Below are 18,652 nucleotides of genomic sequence, written 5' to 3'. Positions count from 1 at the left end.
GTGAACAATCTCTAAAGGTTATTCATTCAACTGTATATCATGGTTTAGACTTTTTTTATTTTTTGCTTTCTGATATAGTCCTAATTTATTAAAGTATTGCATCTACCCATTCAAGTACAGGTCTTTAGGGCCATGCATCAGACTATGAGTCCAGTGCTAATACACCCCTTTCCTGAATCTCTATAGTCCTCATTCTGAGTCTCCAAGGCGCCTCCAGTGAATCTAGGAGGAGCTAACAAATGCAATTAGTCCAAGAATGTCACATTCAGGACAACTGAATTACTAAAGGAAGCAGCCCAAGAGACTTGACTAAAGGACAGAAAAGTTTCATACACAAAATGTGACCTGCAAGATCAGCACTAGAGGACCAATCACCAGCAGAGCTAGGGAAATAGACAACCCGAATACTAAACTAGGCTGTAAGGCCCTGGTGCACCAGTTTAAGCTACCGAAGAAGATATAATAATCCTCTCTGGTGGGCATGAAACTTTGAAAAGTTTTCTGACTTCAAAAACTTTTTTTGTCTTTAACTTAGAAATATTTTTTGTCATGTTATTTGTGTAGTAAACATGTTTTGGACAGCCTTTGTGAAAAAAAAACCACTTTTTTTAAGGCTACTTTCATCTACAGTAAAAGAGAATAGGAGGTAATTTTTCTTATATATAAAAACCTTAGGCAAAATGTTACATAAACATCAGTTATTAGTTTTTATTACATTAGTATGTCAATAACTTAAATTCTTCTATCATGGGTTCCACAAGAGGCAAGTTTTATACCAAATTCTACTACATCAAAAAAAGGATACCTGTGGACAGCTAGGTGGCACAAGGGACAGAGCACCAGGCCTGGAGTCAGGAAGACTCATCTTCCTGAGTTCAAATCTGGCCTCAGAAATTTACTATCTCGGTGACCCTGGGCAAGTCATTTAACCCTATTTGCCTCAGTTCCTCATCTGTAAAATGAGCTGTAGAAGGAAATGGCAAACCACTCCACTATCTTTGCCAAGAAAACCCCAAACGGGGTCAAGAAGAGTTGTACTTGACTGAAAAACAACAACAAAAGATACTTGTAGAATCTACGGTGTGTAAAATTATTACCAGGAAATGGTGCTTGGGAAAAAAATTCCTTGTGACTATTTGTCTATATAAAGTTTATAGCTTTGTTAAGGGACTCTCGATTTAAAAAAAAAGTACTAAAAACAAGACACTCACAAAAATACACTTACCTTGCAGTAAGTACTTTACAGAAAACATGTTTGCACAACTTTTTCAGTGCAAAATATACAAATGTTTCTACTTCTTTACAAACATATAAACTTTACCCTGAAGTTATATATTCAACAGAATTTCAGTGTCCTTTTCAATCCAGGAGAACTTTCCAAGTGACCTCAAAAGTAAAGGCTCTTCCTCCACCCCCAAACCTTCTCCCGTGAGTTAAAAACAATAATCTTAGGAATTGCTGAGTAGTTCCTTAGGCCTCAGGGTAAAATGCAAAATTTCTTTCAGAGGCTTTCGTGCAATTTGATCCCCTTTTAACTGGAGATGGAGCTTTTACTGCGGCCAAACAGAAATTCATTCCCTTTTACCACCATCCTCACCACCAATAGGCAGACAGGCTTTAGACTTTGATCACAGATCATAACTATTATATCTACTAGGAGACATGGGAAGCAAGGATGCCACTCAAATATTCTCCCCCGCACACACACACACACACACACACACACAGAGGAAAGCATTAGTTCATTTCATACATATAGATGAATTTTCCCTCCATTCTGTAGAGTCAGAGACAACACACACACTCTCACTCTCTCTCCCCCTCTTCCCCCCCAACAAAGTGGCAGACTGTAGGATTGACATTCGCAGCTGCAGAACTGACCAGCGACCCTGCCACAGTCACGCTGTTTCTTGCTGCCCTTTTTTTAGCCGCCGACGTCTGACCTCAGCATTACCATCTGTATCACCGGGGTGGGGTGGGGGGGTAGTGGTAAGGTCCTACACAAAGGCCAAGTCAATTCTTTCTCTCCCCTCCCTCCTTCCCCCCTCCTCTCAGATCCGGTCCCATCCATCCACCCAAAGCAAAGTGCTCGGGGATGGACTAACCTGGAAGGTACCAAAGAGCTATTGTTTCTTCTCTAGAAGGGGAAAAAAAAATCTTTCTCTTTCTCCCTTTCCCCTAACCACAATCTCTGTGCTCCCTCCCCTTCTCTGCTCCGCCTCCTACACCTGGACACCCCCCCCTTTATCCCCAGTTCCTTTCCTCTCCCCACCCCCACACTTCTGTTCCTTTCTTCGTTTTCTTTTATTCCAGCCAAGTAAAGAGAAACCTAGCAAGGGGGGCGGGCGGAGAGAAGAAGAGAGGAGGGGAATGGGGAGGAGCAGCAGAAAATGAAGAGCGCCGGGCAGAGCGCAGCGCCCGGGAGCCGGGACTGGAGAGGGGCGCCTCGAAGCAGCCCGGGGTAACTCGCGGGGGAGGAAAGGGGCTCAAATCAAAAGTACTGGGATGAAGAAGGAAAGGCGGATGGGGGGGGAGTAGACTGAGACCCATACCTCCCTCCTCGGCTCCGCTTTCCGGGTCCGCGTCGGAGGAGTCGGGCCCGTCCACATAATCCGCTAGCCCCACCAGTTCATCCTCTTCCTCCTCTTCCTCCTCGTCTTGCTGCTGCTGCTGCTGCTGCTGCTTCCCAAGTACCTGGCTCATCGTGGTGGATCTCCCCCCGACCAGCGTGGGCTCCAGGGGGAGAGGGGAGGGAGTGCACAACTCTTCTCTGCTTGCCGCTCTGCAATCTGTTTCTGAATTGGCTCACTCGCCTCCTCTTTTCTTATCCCCTCCCGGAGGGGGAGGGGAGGAGGGAGATGATGGAGCCCTGTAGGCGAGCGTTCCTCCCACCCTCGCCACGGGCTCCGGGGTCCCGGTCCAGGACTTTTTCCACCGTGCCCAATCGTGCACCCCCTCCTCCCGCCCCGCCTGGCGAAGGAGAGTCAGCTCAAACCGAGCAGTTCCTCCCCGAGGAGAGAGAGGGAGAGAGAGACTGCGTGACCCGAGTCACCTGACACACATTGTCACACACACACACACACACACACACACACACACACACACACACACACACACTCTCTCTCTCTCTCTCTCTCTCCTCTCTCTCTCTCTCTCTCTCTCTCTCTCTCTCTCTCTCTCTCTCAGCGCAGGGACTGGGAAACCTAGCACACATAGAAAACTACTCATGCAAGCTGCCCGCACAAGTGCAGGCACACACAGGCACTGCACATACACACAGGGCCACAATCCCATGGATGCGTTGGGGACCCCACACCCCTTCAGCTCCTGCACGTGGTTGCTCCACAAACACGCGTGCTGGTCTGTTCATACCAAGACAAAAAAGCACCGCAGTGCCCCCCCCACCTCACATTGTTATCCCTCGTGCGTGCTGGTCGGGGCGGGGGGAGGGCTGGCAAATATCCGGGCACCGATGCACTGTTTGTAGACTTGTGCTGATGTACCCAGGCACTGTACAAGTTCGACCACTCCTCAGCTGGTTGTACTTAGTCTACAAGGCAGGAGAATTGCTTTAGAAGCCCAAAATTATCGCTCCAAAGAGAAATACACAAATCGTGCAGTGTCTTGATGAATTTTTAAGAGACCAGGGTTCAAATCCCACCTACTTCCCATCGTGACTGTAAGGATCGAAAGAGATGTTTATAAAGCCCTCAGCACAGTGCATGGTACATAATAGGTGCTTAATAAATGATTGTTTCTTTCCTTGCCACAGAGTAAGCTGTTAATAAAAGCTTGTTGACTTACTGACTTCTTTCATGACCTTGGGAAAGTGCTTTACCTTCTCTTGTCCTCAGTTTCCTCTTCGGTAAAATGAAATTGGGGTCAGCTAGGTGGTGTAGTGGATAGAGTGCTGAACCTGGAGTCAGAAAGACTCATCTTTCTGAGTTCAAATCTCATCTCAGACACTTACTAGCTAAGTGACCCTGTGAAAATAGCTTAGCCCTGTTCATCTAACACTGTTTGCCTCAGTTTCCTCATCTGTAAAATGAGCAGGAAAAGGAAATGGCAAACCACTCTGGTATCTTTGCCAAGAATACCTCAAATGGGGAAACAAAGAGTCAGACATGACTGAAAAAAACAGTCTGAACACAATATGCAGTTAGGTGGTCTATGAGGTCCTTTCCAGTTTTAAATCCTATAATTCAGGCTTGGCAGCAAAGTTAGGGGAGTGGGAGGTGGAAGAAGGTTAGAATAAAACACGTTTCATCCACAAGCTTTTCACTACAGGATGTAATATTTCCAGGAATACTGACCTTTTCTGGTTATTGCTAACAATCATGTGGGTGAACTTCCTTCTGTCCAGTTCAGTATAAGATAAATAGGATAGCCAATGAAATGATCCAGACCAGGCAGGTGCCAGTGTAGTCAGGCGTTGTATGTGTACACACACACACACACACACACACACACACACACACGTACACCAGAACATGAAAGTGTGAGGGTGGGAAGGTACAGAGTTGGAGGTTTGCAATTCTTAACTAAAGGGTAAATGCTGCTCATGAAGGTAGAACTATTCTTATTACTCTTTAGGCTCACATCATGAATCCATGAGTGCTTATGAGTATGTGTTGTATATACATACAAATACACACAACCATACAAACACATACATATATACATATGTATATGCATATATATACACACACACACATACATATAGATTAGTAGCTAAAATGTTGGATTTGTAGTCAGAAAGACCTGTGTTGGAATTCCAGACCCTTTGCTAGCTATGTGACTTCACACATAAGTCACTTCATCCCTCTAGGCTAGTTTCCTCATCTGTAAAATGTGGATAATAACGGCACTTATCTTAACAGAATCATTTTGATTATCCAACAAGACTGTATGTAAGACTACTTTGCAAACCTTAACAATGTTATTAGAGACCATCCAGCTTAGGAAACAATGACTTAAAGCACAGCATAGCACAGTGCCTGGCACATGGTAGGAGCTTAATAAATGTTTATTGATTGATTGAGAGGAAGGTAGGTGGGAGCAGAGAGGGACTTAAACTCAGGTCTTCTGAGACCAGGTTCTAGGGAAGTTTCCAGAGCTTTACCAAGCTTCTTGAGAGTCTAACCACAGTCACCCCTGGAGATGAAGGCTGTCCTAGAACTTTTGTTCCTGAATAGGCAGAGGTCATTCTAGGTTCTTCCTAGAAGCAGGGAAGATAACTTCATCGGAATAAAGAGCAGACTGAAATGAGACCTGCCCTTAGTCAACAAGAATCACTCAAAAATTCATCTTTCTGCTTGGGGAAAGTTTCTGAGCTAGCCCAGGCCTTGATCCCAGACTCAAATTTTTAGGGCTATGATCTTCCCCAAGTGTTTCCTCCAAAATTCAGAAGTTGCAGCTAAGACGCCCTTTAACCTCATAATGTAATGAAAAGATTATGGATCTTGGGGTCAGAAGATCTAGGTTCTAGTTCTCTGAGAATGACCGTGGTCACTGAATATCTTAGACCCTTAGTTTCCTCACATGTAAAATGGAACTAACAATATGTTTACAATTCAAGATAGTTTATGAAAAGAAATTACTTTGAAAACCTCATGACCCTATACAAATGTGACTCTAGAAGCCACAAATGGCTTCTTGGCTATCTAAGCATCAGATAATATTTTGCCTTCTGCAGGAATCCATGGCTCAGTGGAGGGGGTGGGAATGACTTTTGGTCACAGAGCCCCCTAGAAGGCACTGCTTTCTTAAATAACCTAAGAGATGTAGCTAAAACTTAATATTCCAGTAAAGTAAGTTAATGTACCCTCGGGGCACACCTGGCTGGTTAGAAGAGGCAGACAGATGTACAGATGTTTCACTTTATTTTCCTTTCAAGAATGAATCATGTTACATTATAATAGCAATAAAAAAGAAAATAATAATGTATATTTCCTTTGTTGTCATAATAACTTCAGTGTTGTCAATTTTTGAAATGAGTATGTTGAAATATATATACTGAAATATATACTGAAAAATAGACGATGAAGTCCAGTTCTAGAAATAACTGTCCTTCTTGTAGCATCTTTCAAAAAATAAGACTGTTTTTCTAAAATCATTGAGTTCATCATTAGCACAGTAGTATTCCATCACAAACATTTACCACAACTTGTTCAGCCACTCCCCAATTAATGAATCGAATAAGTTATTTTGTCTCTTATAAATATCCAAATTAATTATAAAAGACATGGAAAAAGATGCTGTCTACCTCTAGAGAAAGAACTGATAAACAGAAGTATGCGTAGAATAATTTTTACATATATATACCTGTTTGTTTCTAATGGTAGCCTTCTCCAGGGTGGGGGTGGGGAAGGGAAGAAAAAAAATTTACATGATAATTTTGTTGTATACTTGAAAGGAATAGCAAGTTGTGCATAGTAGATTTGTAGTTTCATGTATAATTGTCTTTTTTTAATTGTACTATGTTATGAAAATGCTTGTTTTATTCCATAAATTAAAAATTGAAAAAGAAAGACTAGCATTTTTTTTCTTGGAAAAGAATGGTCAAAGTAGGCAAATTGCAGGAAGTTTGTTTTCAGGCTTCTTCTCCTATCAAAACTGACTTTCAAAAAAGATCTAATATCAATCATTTACTCCACAGTGTGAATTCAGTTCATACTATGCATTAACTCCTCTAGGGCTATTTTCATTTTAATTCTCTGACTTGTGGGATAAAATGCTTTCTTACTATTAAAACAGTTTCAAGCATTAGGTAGCAGGTTAGGAGTGATATTTGGGGGTAAAAAAACTTACTGGGCTGAACAGAGTTCTCAATCTATATTAATTTTTCTGAAAATTCTTGATCTGTGGTCATGTGGGGATTTTCTTCAATATAAACTATTGTTTGGGAAAGTCAGAAGGAATATAATACATAAAATTTTACTGGAGTTTAGACCCAAATAGTTCAGACTATGCCCAAATAATTCAGTCTAGAAATATGGGTTCCAAGTTGTAATTTTAAAATCTCGATACCTATCTTGTGCAAATCATTAAAGCTCTCTGGGCACCACATTTTAACAAACATAGAAACAAAATGTTTCCAGTCCAAAGGAGGATGATCCGAATGATGAGGGGAATGAAGACCGTTCCATGTAACAGTCAACTGAAGGACCTGGGGGATATGGAGCCTGTAGAAGAGAGGAGAAATGCTCAATATCTTCAAATATGTGAAAGTTGGAGGAATTAGCCTTGGCCTCAGAGGGCAGAATTAGAAGTCAGTGTAAGAAACACCTTTCTAAAAATTAATAATTTAGTGAAATGAACAGAAGCCAAAGAAAAATTTATAAAATGACAACAATATAGTAAAGACAAACAACTTTGATAGAACTGGGAACTCTGTTCAATGTAATGGCCTACCACAATTCCAGAGGATTCCTGATGAAACATGCTACCCACCTCCTGAAAGAGAGGTAAAGGAGTCAGAGTACAGAATAAAACTTTTTTTTTTGGACGTGGCCAATGTGGAAATTTATTTTGCTTGACTATACATGTTTGTTACAAGAGTTTTCTTTTTATTTCATTCTCATTTGGGACTGGGTTTTGGGGGTGTGAAAAGGCAGATTTTTACAAATTGAAAAAATATATAATTTTTTAAAAATAAAGATTGATGTTATGCAAAAACAGAATGGACTGCCTTGGGAGTAAGGATGCCCATCAGTGGAGGTTTTTACACAGAGGCTAAGTGACCACTTGATTAGAATGTTGTAGAGGGCATTTCTAGCTTTGGGGCCAATTTGGACAGAATGACCTTGGAAGGACCTTCTGACTCTGAGATTTTGTGGTTGTGCTGGTTTGCCCAACTATAAAATAGGGATACAAATGTTTGTCACTCAGTTTGTGCAAGAGGCAACAATGGACATAATGGACATAAAGTCAGAAAGGCTGGATGAAATACTACATCTAATACATATCTGCTTTGTGACCCAAGGCAAGTTACTTAAGCTCTTGGTGCCATATGCAAGTAACACTCAGAACAGAAAGTATACTAACCTGTGTTGGAAGAGAGAGTTTCCATCCTGGGAGTTTCCCACACCTTGTGTAATTGTTAACATACATTGTGTAATTGATGTATTTTGTATAAAATAATGATGCTACTGACTAATCATCTACAGGGCATATAGTTAACTAGTTTTTTCAGGAGTGACAAAAGATTTGGACTAATCCAATAACACCATCTGATGACTTCTATCAATCACTATACATCTTCCAGGCAGCTGACCTCTAGTCTTAAAACTAATGGATGTACAATGGGAAAGAGAGTGCTGGAGTTATCTGAATGAACGTTATAACGTATACACCATATTGGGTAGGGTAATAAGTGATATTAGTGAAGACAGCTTCCCAGCTGTATGACCTTGGGTAAGTCATTTAATCTGTTTGTCTCAGTTTCCTCAATGGTAAAAGGGGGATAATAATAGCACCTACATCCCAGGGTTGTTGTGAAGAGTGGCTGAAATATTTGTAAAGAGTCTGGGCACGGGGCAGCTAGGTGGTGCAGTGGATAGAGCACCGGCCCTGAAGTCAGGAGGACCTGAGTTCAAATGTGACCTCAGACCAAACACTTGACACTTACTAGCTGTGGGACCCTGGGCAAGTCACTTAACCCCAATTGCCTAAAAAAAAAAAAAGAGTCTGGGCACATAATAGGCATGATACAAATGTTAGGATTATACAGTTAACTCTTCCACATTGAGGGACTAGAGGGGTGGCACCCCCACGATCTGGTAAATCCATGTAAAAATGTTTGGCCCTCCCTTTGTACCAAAGAAGTCTGAATTTTTTATTTTTTCTTTTATGGGGTGTTTACAGTACCTTATTTTGAAATTTGGGTTGACATACAATACTATTCATATATTTTATGCATTTCTGAGTTTCCAAACTTTGACTGTGTCCTCTGCTGGCCTTTGAGTGTCATCTCTGGCTTCCACAAAACTCCCCAAAAATTCCCATTTGAGTTCTTATGCTGACCTTCAATATATTGAAACCAAGATGGGGAAAGTCATGATGTATTATACCTGTATTATACTTCGTCCCCCTTTTAGTAGCATAGAAAGCTCACAGGATTCTAGGGATACTTTCTCTGCCATTGGCTATGCTCCTGACCCTGAGCAGAGCAGGGACCAGTGCTTCAGCAGAATGGCAACCTCCTGGTGCCCTAAGGCTTTTTCTGCCCCTCCCTTCCCTCCCCTCCACTGCCATAGATTTAGAGTTGGCAGGGTACCTTGGAGGGCATTCAGTCTGGTTTATAGCTCATGTCTGGCCCAGGACAGTTGTGATTCTCAATAATTATTATTTCATGATTGACAAATAATATAAAATAAATTTAATATGATAATATAAATATAATATGTAAATAAAATATAAAAATAAATAAAATAAATATAAAATAAAATAAAGTTGGAGATGATCAGAAAATGCTTCATGTAGGAGATGGCACCTGAGGGGGAATTTTAAAGGAAATCATTGATTCCAAAAGAAAGTGTATAAAGTAGAGCGCATTTGAGGTCTGGGGGTTCTCCCACACACCTCCCCACACCAATCATTAGCCAATTCTTTTTCACAGAATATATAACATACATAAGGAACATGCATGAAAGAGACACATTTGAACAGAGAACACACATGGAAGGGGCAGGCCACACCTCACACGGCAGTGCAGCTAGGACTACAAATGTCTTCTGTTAATGATGTCTTCATATTGTTCTTACTGAGACTGTTCTACCCAGTAAGGTTAAGGGAGGTATAGTCTCTGCTGTTCCCTGCTACTAACTTCTGGGCTTTTCTCTTCAGGGCTACACACCCTGCCATCTTAGCTCCAGTCTGCTATAGCTTATAGTAGTTATAGGACTAACAGAAACAAAAAAGGTATGAATTTCTTTTTTGGGGGGGAGGGAGGCTTTTCCCCATGATGCTATTTCATTAAATGCCTTTGCTTTGAACTAATTGTGTCTTTTGGCTAACTAGAGGAAAAGTACAAACATAGGTAGGGGCTTATGAGCTGTGCTCTTGAGTAGTGTAACCACAAAGTACCTTAATCCTGGGGTAGCTATTTTGAGGGCCCCACATACTGGGGTGTTGACCAAATGCTACCTAGAACTATTATACATCATTTATTCCAACTCTCTCATTTTACAGGCCCAGAAGAGTTACTTAAGTGACTTGCCTTAGATCACATAGGTATTAAGTAGCAGTGGCATGATTTGAACTCAGACCTAATTTCAGATAACTCACTCTTACTGCTGCACCACCCTTTCTCTCTAACTATCCTTTTTCAAAAACTGCTGGAAAGAGGTTTGCTTTTGGGTAATTACAGGCAATCCCAGTGTTGTTTTTTTTCCCTACTTGCCAGATATCACTAATAATAATTTACAATAATGGCTAATACTTGTATAGCACTTTTAAAGTTTGCAAAGTTTTTTAAACATATTATCTCATTTTATCCTCACCATAGTCCTGGGACAGAGGAGCTATTATAAACCCCATTTTACAGATGACAAAACTGAGACAGAGTAATTTGTCTAAAGTCACACAGCTAGTAATTATCTATGACCGACTGCCAAGTTTCCAAATCCAGCACTCTATCCACTTCTATAGCTAGCTGCCTCCTTATATTATATGGTATTTAAGTCTGGGAGCTGGTCAGGGAAATTAGAATGATGGAGAAAATTGCTTTGGGTCTTTCTAATTTTGAGTTAATTAATGCTGGACAAGGAACCAAGAAGGCCTGAGTTTAAATCTCACCTCCCATACTTACAAGATATGTGACCATGGGCAAGTTATATTTAACCTCTTAGCCTCAGTTTTTTCTTATAGTAAGAAAAGCTGTAGCACCAACCTCACAGTTTTTGAAGCTCAAATGAGATAACGTATATGATATTCTTTAAAACTTTAAGCAATATACAAATATCAGCTATTATTATAGTTCTTTTTATATGAGAGGAGAGGAATTTTTTTTTGGAGCTTTTATCAGACTGGTCTAGTGAAAAAAGTATTGCAATGCTCTGGAGTTAAGAGATCTCACATTCAAATCGCACCTCTGATGTTTACAACTTGTGTGACCTTGTGCAAATCTCTAAACCTCTCTGACATTAGTTTCCTCATCTGTAAAATTCTGGAGTTGGATTAGGTGGTTCTTGGAGGTTCCCTCTTGATCTATGATCCTATTAACTTTTTCTTAGTGAGACTGAGTTCCAAGTCCTTTCCTGAAAAACAAAACTGCCCCTTTTTTTTCTAAATTGCTTAGTTTTCCTTCTCTTCTCTGCTCTCAAAACCTGGGGGCCATCTCCAGTCATCTTGATCTGTGTCTTGCCACTGGACCTAGATGGCTCCAGAGGAGAAAGTGAGGCTGGTGACCTTGCACAACCCTCCCTCACTTAAATTCAATTCACTTACAAGTCATGGTGTCACCTTCCTGATGTCATGGTCCTCTTCATGAATGAAGGACAAACAACAACAGCTCTCAAAACCCAGAGAGAAAAAGCTGGGTGGTTTGCAAGGAGCATGGTCACAGCTAGGGGCAGGAGGATCCCAACTGGGTAAAGAGGAGAACCGGAACCTTCTGATGTGCTTGGTTGAATATCGGGGGAAGTTTCTTGTAAAGATCATTTTACCAGGAGATAGAGTAGAGTAGGCAGCAGTAGCCTAAGGCAAGTGGGTGGTGAAATGAATAAAGTGCTGGGCCTGAAGTCAGGACAACTTTATTTTTCTGAGTTCAAACTGGACCTCAGACACTCACTAGCTGTGTGACCCAGTGCAAGTCACTTAACCCTGTTTGCCTCAGTTTCCTCAGCTGTAAAATGGGCTGGACAAGATATCTTTGCCAAGAAAACCCCAAATGGGGTCAGGAAGAGTCAGAAATGACTAATGAACAAACACAACAACAACAACAAACAGTGGTGTGATTTCAGGGGCTCATCAAGTGTTCCACTTAAATATCTACCTGCTTTGGATGGCTTCAGAGAATCCTGGGAAGACAGGCATAAACTGATGCAGAGTGAAGTGAACAGAATCAGAACAATTTATTTATTGATGATAACACTGTAAAGACAGACAACTTTGAAAGACTTAAGAACCTTGAGAAATGACCAATCCTGATTCCAAAGGACTGATGATGAAACATAATATCCACCACCTGACAAAGAGGTAATAGACTCAGGGTGTAGAATGAGACACACATTTTTTGGGCATGGCCAATGTGGGAATTTGTTTTGGCTATGTGTATTTGTTGTAAGGGTTTTGTTTTTCTCTCTATCCTTTCCATGTCTGGGGGGTAGTGAGGTGAGAGGGAGAGAAAAAAAAATATTTTTTTAATCTAGCCATTCCTACTTTCTTATATTCCTTTGACTAGAACCATAACCTTTCCTTCCACAATTAAAGATCAGGCTTAAAATGGAAATGCCCCCTAAAAATGCCTGACATTTACAAAAATGTAAACGGTTCTTATCAAATTCCAAGTCTTGAAAGTATAAGAGAGACCAGAGGGGTAAGTATTTTAACAAAGTTGGGGTGTGAATTAGGAAGCACATATAGGAAACAGGAGGGGAGGTGCTAGACATATCACATGCTTTGCATTTTTACAGTATTAGTACCTGTCCTCCTATTGATACTGATGCTTCTGCTCAATCTTTTTTTATTTTTATTTTTTTGCTTTTTAGTGAGGCAATCAGAGTTAAGTGACTTGCCCAGGGTCACACAGCTAGTAAGTGCCATGTGTCTGAGGCTGCATTTGAACTCAGGTCCTCCTGAATCCAGGGCCAGAGCTCTATCTACTGTGCCACCTACCTGCCCCTAACCTTTTTTCCTTTAAATTAAAAAAAAATTTCTAGCATTCTGTCTCCCATCTCCCCAAGGTTGGGGGGAGACAATGAAAGCTTTTGTAATAAATATGCTTAATCAAGCAAAATAAATTCCCACATTAGTCTGGGTAATGTTAATGATAAATAACCATGACAGAAACCTCTCAGAGTTAGGGATGGTCAACTATTGTGGTTCTAGGAGGATTGCAAGCCAAATTAATCAATTAATCAACAAACCTTTAGTTATTATATGCTATTGTATTACATGCTAGTTGTTGAGAATACACATGCAGAACAGTTCATCCATCTAGCTTCTACTGTTCCAAGATCATTGACAACAGGCAGATATCAACAGCTGAGCTCTTTTGGGTGTCTATCCCAGTCATTCCTAAGGAAATCCCTCCCAACCCTATGAAGAGTCCAATTCAATCCAACAAGCCTTTATTATGACTGTGGGAAAACTTAAGAAGTAAAACTTAATCCATTTTTACCAAAAGATAAGTTTACTACTTCAGTTTAAACTGGAGTAAACATTAATTCTAGGTATGGGGGGGAGATGAAGATTAAAAGAAGTTCACAGTCTAGAATAAGGCTATAACACACATGCAAATATTATACAACCAAAATGATACATTCTAAGGGTATAATAGATGAAAACAAGTGCTATGTATAGTACAAGATGGGGAAAATTAGTACGGATTGTAACGATCTGGGAAGGCTTCATAAAAGAACTCCCAATATTATTCTTTCCCTCCTAGATCATCTTGCCTTTATCTGCTTACAAAACATATGCATACACAAATCATATTAAATAATGACCTATTGTCTTCTGCATTTTGACCTGTGGGCCTATATTAATTTGTGTAAACTGGGCCTTATGTGATGGGAAGAATTTCAAGGCAAAGATTAGAGGAAGGATGTAAGAGACAAAGAGGCAGAACAGCATACAATATCAGTCAATGAATCCACAATTATTTAAGTGCCTTGAAGGCAGCTAGGTGGCATAATGGATAGAGAGCTCTGATTTTCGAATAAGGACAGACCCGAATTCAAGTTCCACCTCAGACACTGTATGACACTAGACAAATCACTTAACCTCTACTTGTCTTAGTTTCCTCCTTTGCAAAATGGGGATAATAATAACACTTACCTCATAGGGTTGTGAGGATAAAATGAGGTAACATGTAATTGTTTGCTATTGTTCAGTTGCATATGACTCTTGGTAGACCCCATTTGGGGTTTTCTTGGCAAAGACACTGGAGTGATTTGCCATCTCCTTCTTTAGTTCATTTTACAGATGAGGAAACTAAGGCAAAGAGAGTTAAGTGACTTGCTCAGGGTCACACAGCTATTAAGTGTCTAAGGCTGGATATGAACTCACAAAGATGAGTCTTCACATATGTAAAACACTTTGCAAACCTTAAAATGCCATATAGACATCATCATCATCATCATCATCATCATCATCATCATCATCATCATCATCAGGCCTAGCCCCATCACTGATCAGCACTGAAGCCATGACCTGCTCTGTTCTTCTTACCTGTGGCAGTATTCCCCTTCTTAGGCAGTCTGGTGGCACCCACTCCCAGGAGCTCACACATTGGTACTGGAAGTGGGGAGAACCCTTGATCAACTTAGGCCTAATACAGCTCAGAACTCCTGAGCCCAGGCTATTCCCAAGCCTCAGCCTTCCCAGTAGCCGGATTATAGGTATGGTACACCTAACCTGCAGTTTACATTCTTAAAGGGGAGACAACACATACATGGATAAGTACATACAGAATATTAATGATATGAGGTCGTTTGCTGAGACAGGGTCCCAGCAATGAGGAAGGATAGGAGGCAGGTGGATGGACACTATGTAAGATGAGGCCAGAAAAAAAGGGTGGGGGGCAGCTAGGTGGTGCAGTGGACAGACCACTGGCCGTGAAGTCAGAAGGACCTGAGTTCAAATCCTGCCTCAGACTAAACACTTGACACTTACTAGCTGTGTGACCCTGGGCAAGTCACTTAACCCCAATAGCCTAAAAATAAAAAATAAAAATAGAAAAAAGAAGGGTGGTACCATACTATAGAAACCTTGAAAGACTCACTAAGAAGTATGACCTTTATTCAGTAGGAAATAGGGTGCTATTGAAGGATTTTGAGCGGAGAAGTGATCTGATCAGATCTGTGCATGAATAAGATTAATCTGGTAACAATGTGAAGGATGATTGGAAAGGAGCAATCCTGAAGTTAAGGAAATTTCTCAGGAGACTACTATAATAATTGTCTAAGTGGATGAGGAGAAAGGCCTGTACTGTGGTGATAGCAATGGGAAAAGAGAAGAGAGGTGGCTTGTTGTGGTCTGTCAGAAGTAGAAGTGAAAGGGCCTGACAATTGTTTCGATATGGGAGATGAAGGGAATGGAAAAGACAAAGACATATACTGTCTATAGGTTGTTTCCTCTAAGGGGTTTCCTGCTAAGAAGTTGCTATTAATTGTTCTTTTGTCAGAGGACCTTGTTCTGTATCCCAGCTCCACTATTTATTGTGCAGTCTTGGGCATGTCACTTGAACCACTCTGTGCAGCAGTGTTCTCATCTATAAAAGAAAGGGTTGGACTGGATAATCTCAAAGGTCTCTTTCAGCTCTAAACCCTATGATATGATATCTCTGACAAGGTTTTACTGTACTATTAGGGGCCTCACCCATCTGCTAGTGCTTTTAAAACATCACCATAAAAACAATACTGAGATTCTTTCTAGCTCTGTTTGTGTGCACTCAGAAAAATTACCCATTAATTTTGCTTAAAGAAACTAAAGGTCCAAGCCAGTTGGCATCACATATGAAAGCCACCAGCAACCAATCAGGCAGTCCTTCTCCATGGGCCCTGATTAATTGGTACAGCTCCTGATATCCTTAGTTGGAATGCCTTTTAAGGGCTTCAGGAGGAGGCAGCAAAAAGACCTTTTTTTGCTTATTGGGTAAGGTAGGAGCAGTCACTGAGCACGAAGATGAAAACGGATCAAACACTCAGAAGTCTCCAGAATGCTAGACTAGGATTTAGGTGAACTGAGTTCTAGTCCTGGATATATAACTAATTCAGTTTAATTGAACACTTATTAAGCAACTACTATGTGTCAGGGACATAATGTTAGGAACAAAAAGACAAAGATGAGGAACAGTCCCTGCCTATAAGGAGCTTACATTAACTCAGTGTGACAGTTCAATTCAATTCACATTTATTAAACAATTCCTGCAATGCATTGTTTTAGTAATCAGAAGAGAGGAAGTTTAGCTTAAAAAACTGCTTCTTCTCATGAAGCTTATAGACTAGTAGGGAGACAATATTAATAATTATAATAAATAATCAGAGCCATAACTGGAGCAGGGCAAGTGACCCTTTGTCCCACATAATCAAAATTTTTAAAATTTTAGATAATTTTAAAAATTATGCCATTTTAAAAATAGGTTATGTTTACATGCTGATAGTATATATACTTCTAGCAGAATAGAAACAATAACTTAGTACCTATTTAGCAAGCATCATTAAAAGAGAGCTTAACAGATATGGTATGCATTGTTAATGACAACTATCTGTGAGACATTTTATTAACTAGTTCCCTCTCCCTTCAAATGAATTTGTGCTGCTTGAAACTCGTGAAATTCATGCTGCTTGCCCTGGGCACCAATATTGGTAGGTTATAGCTCTATATGGACACAGATTAATTGGTTAACCTGACTTTGTACAAATGTGAGGGAATATATAGTGAGTCAGTGCTCATGATGTTGGGGTTGTTTGGATGTTGGTGAGGTTTGGGTCCCTCAAACAGCAGCTTGTTTGGAATTTTTCCTGAGAGAGTTAGCTTCGATCCTAGAATATGCCTTGATTTGTAGGAATTTGGACATGATTGAGAATTAAAGATAGATGTTCCAGCCTGGTATCTAGTTTGAGTGTACTATGTGTGCCATTACCAATTTTCCACAGAGTCATTCTAGCATCTGAGGACAGTGATGATTACCTCATCAGAGATATGATATCTGATTGGTACAATTCTGAACCTCTGGTAGCCTCTACATAGGAAAACAAACCAAAACAAAATAAAATGACCCAGCAGGGAATGTGGTGAAGAAGAAAGGAGTGGATCCAAAGCTAGAATGCTGAGAGTATATATATGACTGAGGCTGTGTCGCTAGAAAGGGACAGCGGCCCCAAATTGTTGCTAGGCCTTGAATGACACAACAAAGAATTTCAACTTCACTTAGTAAGAAATAGGGACATACTGAAGGTTTCTCAAAAGATCAGAGCTATACATAGAGATTATTAGTTTGGCAGTTGTATAAAGGAACACTTGGAGGGGGAAAAGTAGAGAAAATACCTGTTAGGATGCTACAGTATATAGTCAAAGAAGAAGTTAATGAAGGCCTGTATTAGGGTAATAACAGTAGAAAGAGGAAAAGATAGATGTGAAAATTGTTTATGAAAGGTAAGGGGGAAGGAATTCAACCAATCCAGCAAATTTCTATTACATACCTACTATATGCAAAGAGCTCCATTAAAGTCTTTCCAATGCTTCATCATATCATGGAAGTAACCTTGGCTATATCAGGAAACACAAGACACTGTAGGACCTACCAAGCTTGAAAGACTTCTAGTATGATTGTGGTGACCACACTTTAGGACAAGCCTAGCTGAGTTCTGAAAGACTAATCACTAATCACTGAAAGTTTAATGAAAGAATGGCCACTGAGTGATAAATTTTTTGACCAGGACAATTCATAAATAATACCTGATGTCTACAGAGCAGTTCAAAATTTGTAAAGTTTGCATTTTCTCATTTGATCTTTAAAACCCTGATGAATAGTTGCTTTATTATTGTTCAGTCATGTCTGACTCTTCGTGACCCCATTTGAGGTTTTCTTGGCAAAAATACTGGAGTGGTTTTCCATTTCCTTCTCCAGCTCATTTTACAGAGGAGAAAACTAAGGCAAACAGGATTAAGTGACTTGTCCAAGGTCACAGAGCTAGTAAGTGCCTGAGGCCACATTTGAACTCAGGATGATGAGTCTTCCTGACTCCAGGCCTAGCACTCTAGCCATTTCACCACTTAGCTGAGTAGTTGCTTACTATTTACTACTCCCATTTGCTAAATGAATAAACTGAGGTTTAAAGAGGTATAATGACTTACCCAGGCTAACATAGCTCATAAGATTCTGAGGTGAGATTTGGACCCCAGTTTTCCGGACTCCAAGTCCAGTGCTCTAGTTACTACATCACTCTGCCTATCTGTCTGCTGAGTCTTAGAGGAATTTTGATCAGTGGAGAGAGGACCCATACTACATATCATTACAAGGCATGCTTTCAAGGAGTTCACATTCTAATAGTGAAAAGAAAAGGACATACGTAATTCTAATTAAAAAGGAGAGAAAAATGCAAAAAAGACCTCAAAGAAGAGGGCTATGAGAAATAGAAATAGGAGGAAGGAGGAGGGCTTCATGGCAGAATAAGCATCTGAGTGAGGCCTTGGAAGCCCAGATGGACAAGATGAATATTGAGGTTAGAGAGTAGATAGGAACAAGTGAATCCATTCCAGAAATGGTAAGGGGCTGAACAAAACTACATAGAATAGTCTACTTTGGCTGAAATGTGGAATAGGTGGAGAGGAATAGCATGAAAAAAACTAGAGAGGAAGTATTGATTCCTTCAGTAATTAGTGCTTTCCTGACCTTCAATGACCCACCCTCCTCCCTATCCTCACCATTAGGTTGCATTTATTTTGTATGTATTTTGCATTCAGTCATCTGTGTATATTTTGT

General features: G+C 40.4%; 1 protein-coding gene across 2 annotated transcripts in view; it reads right to left on the bottom strand.

The window, feature by feature from the left end:
* The window catches only part of RRAGD (Ras related GTP binding D), a 61,419-nt gene extending 58,396 nt beyond the window's left edge, over positions 1 to 3,023 (bottom strand). For both annotated transcript variants that reach the window (XM_020963070.2, XM_020963071.2), the window contains exon 1: positions 2,553 to 3,023. In XM_020963070.2, the coding sequence (XP_020818729.1) occupies positions 2,553 to 2,703 (151 nt within the window). In that variant the 5' untranslated portion in view covers positions 2,704 to 3,023. The remainder of the gene's footprint in view (positions 1 to 2,552) is intronic.
* Between the last annotated feature and the right edge of the window lie 15,629 nt (positions 3,024 to 18,652).

Source organism: Phascolarctos cinereus, unplaced genomic scaffold, assembly GCF_003287225.1.
Source record: "Phascolarctos cinereus isolate Bilbo 61053 unplaced genomic scaffold, phaCin_HiC Scaffold_5;HRSCAF=322, whole genome shotgun sequence".
In the NCBI taxonomy this organism is placed as follows: domain Eukaryota; kingdom Metazoa; phylum Chordata; class Mammalia; order Diprotodontia; family Phascolarctidae; genus Phascolarctos; species Phascolarctos cinereus.
This window is presented reverse-complemented; position numbering and strand designations above follow the sequence as displayed.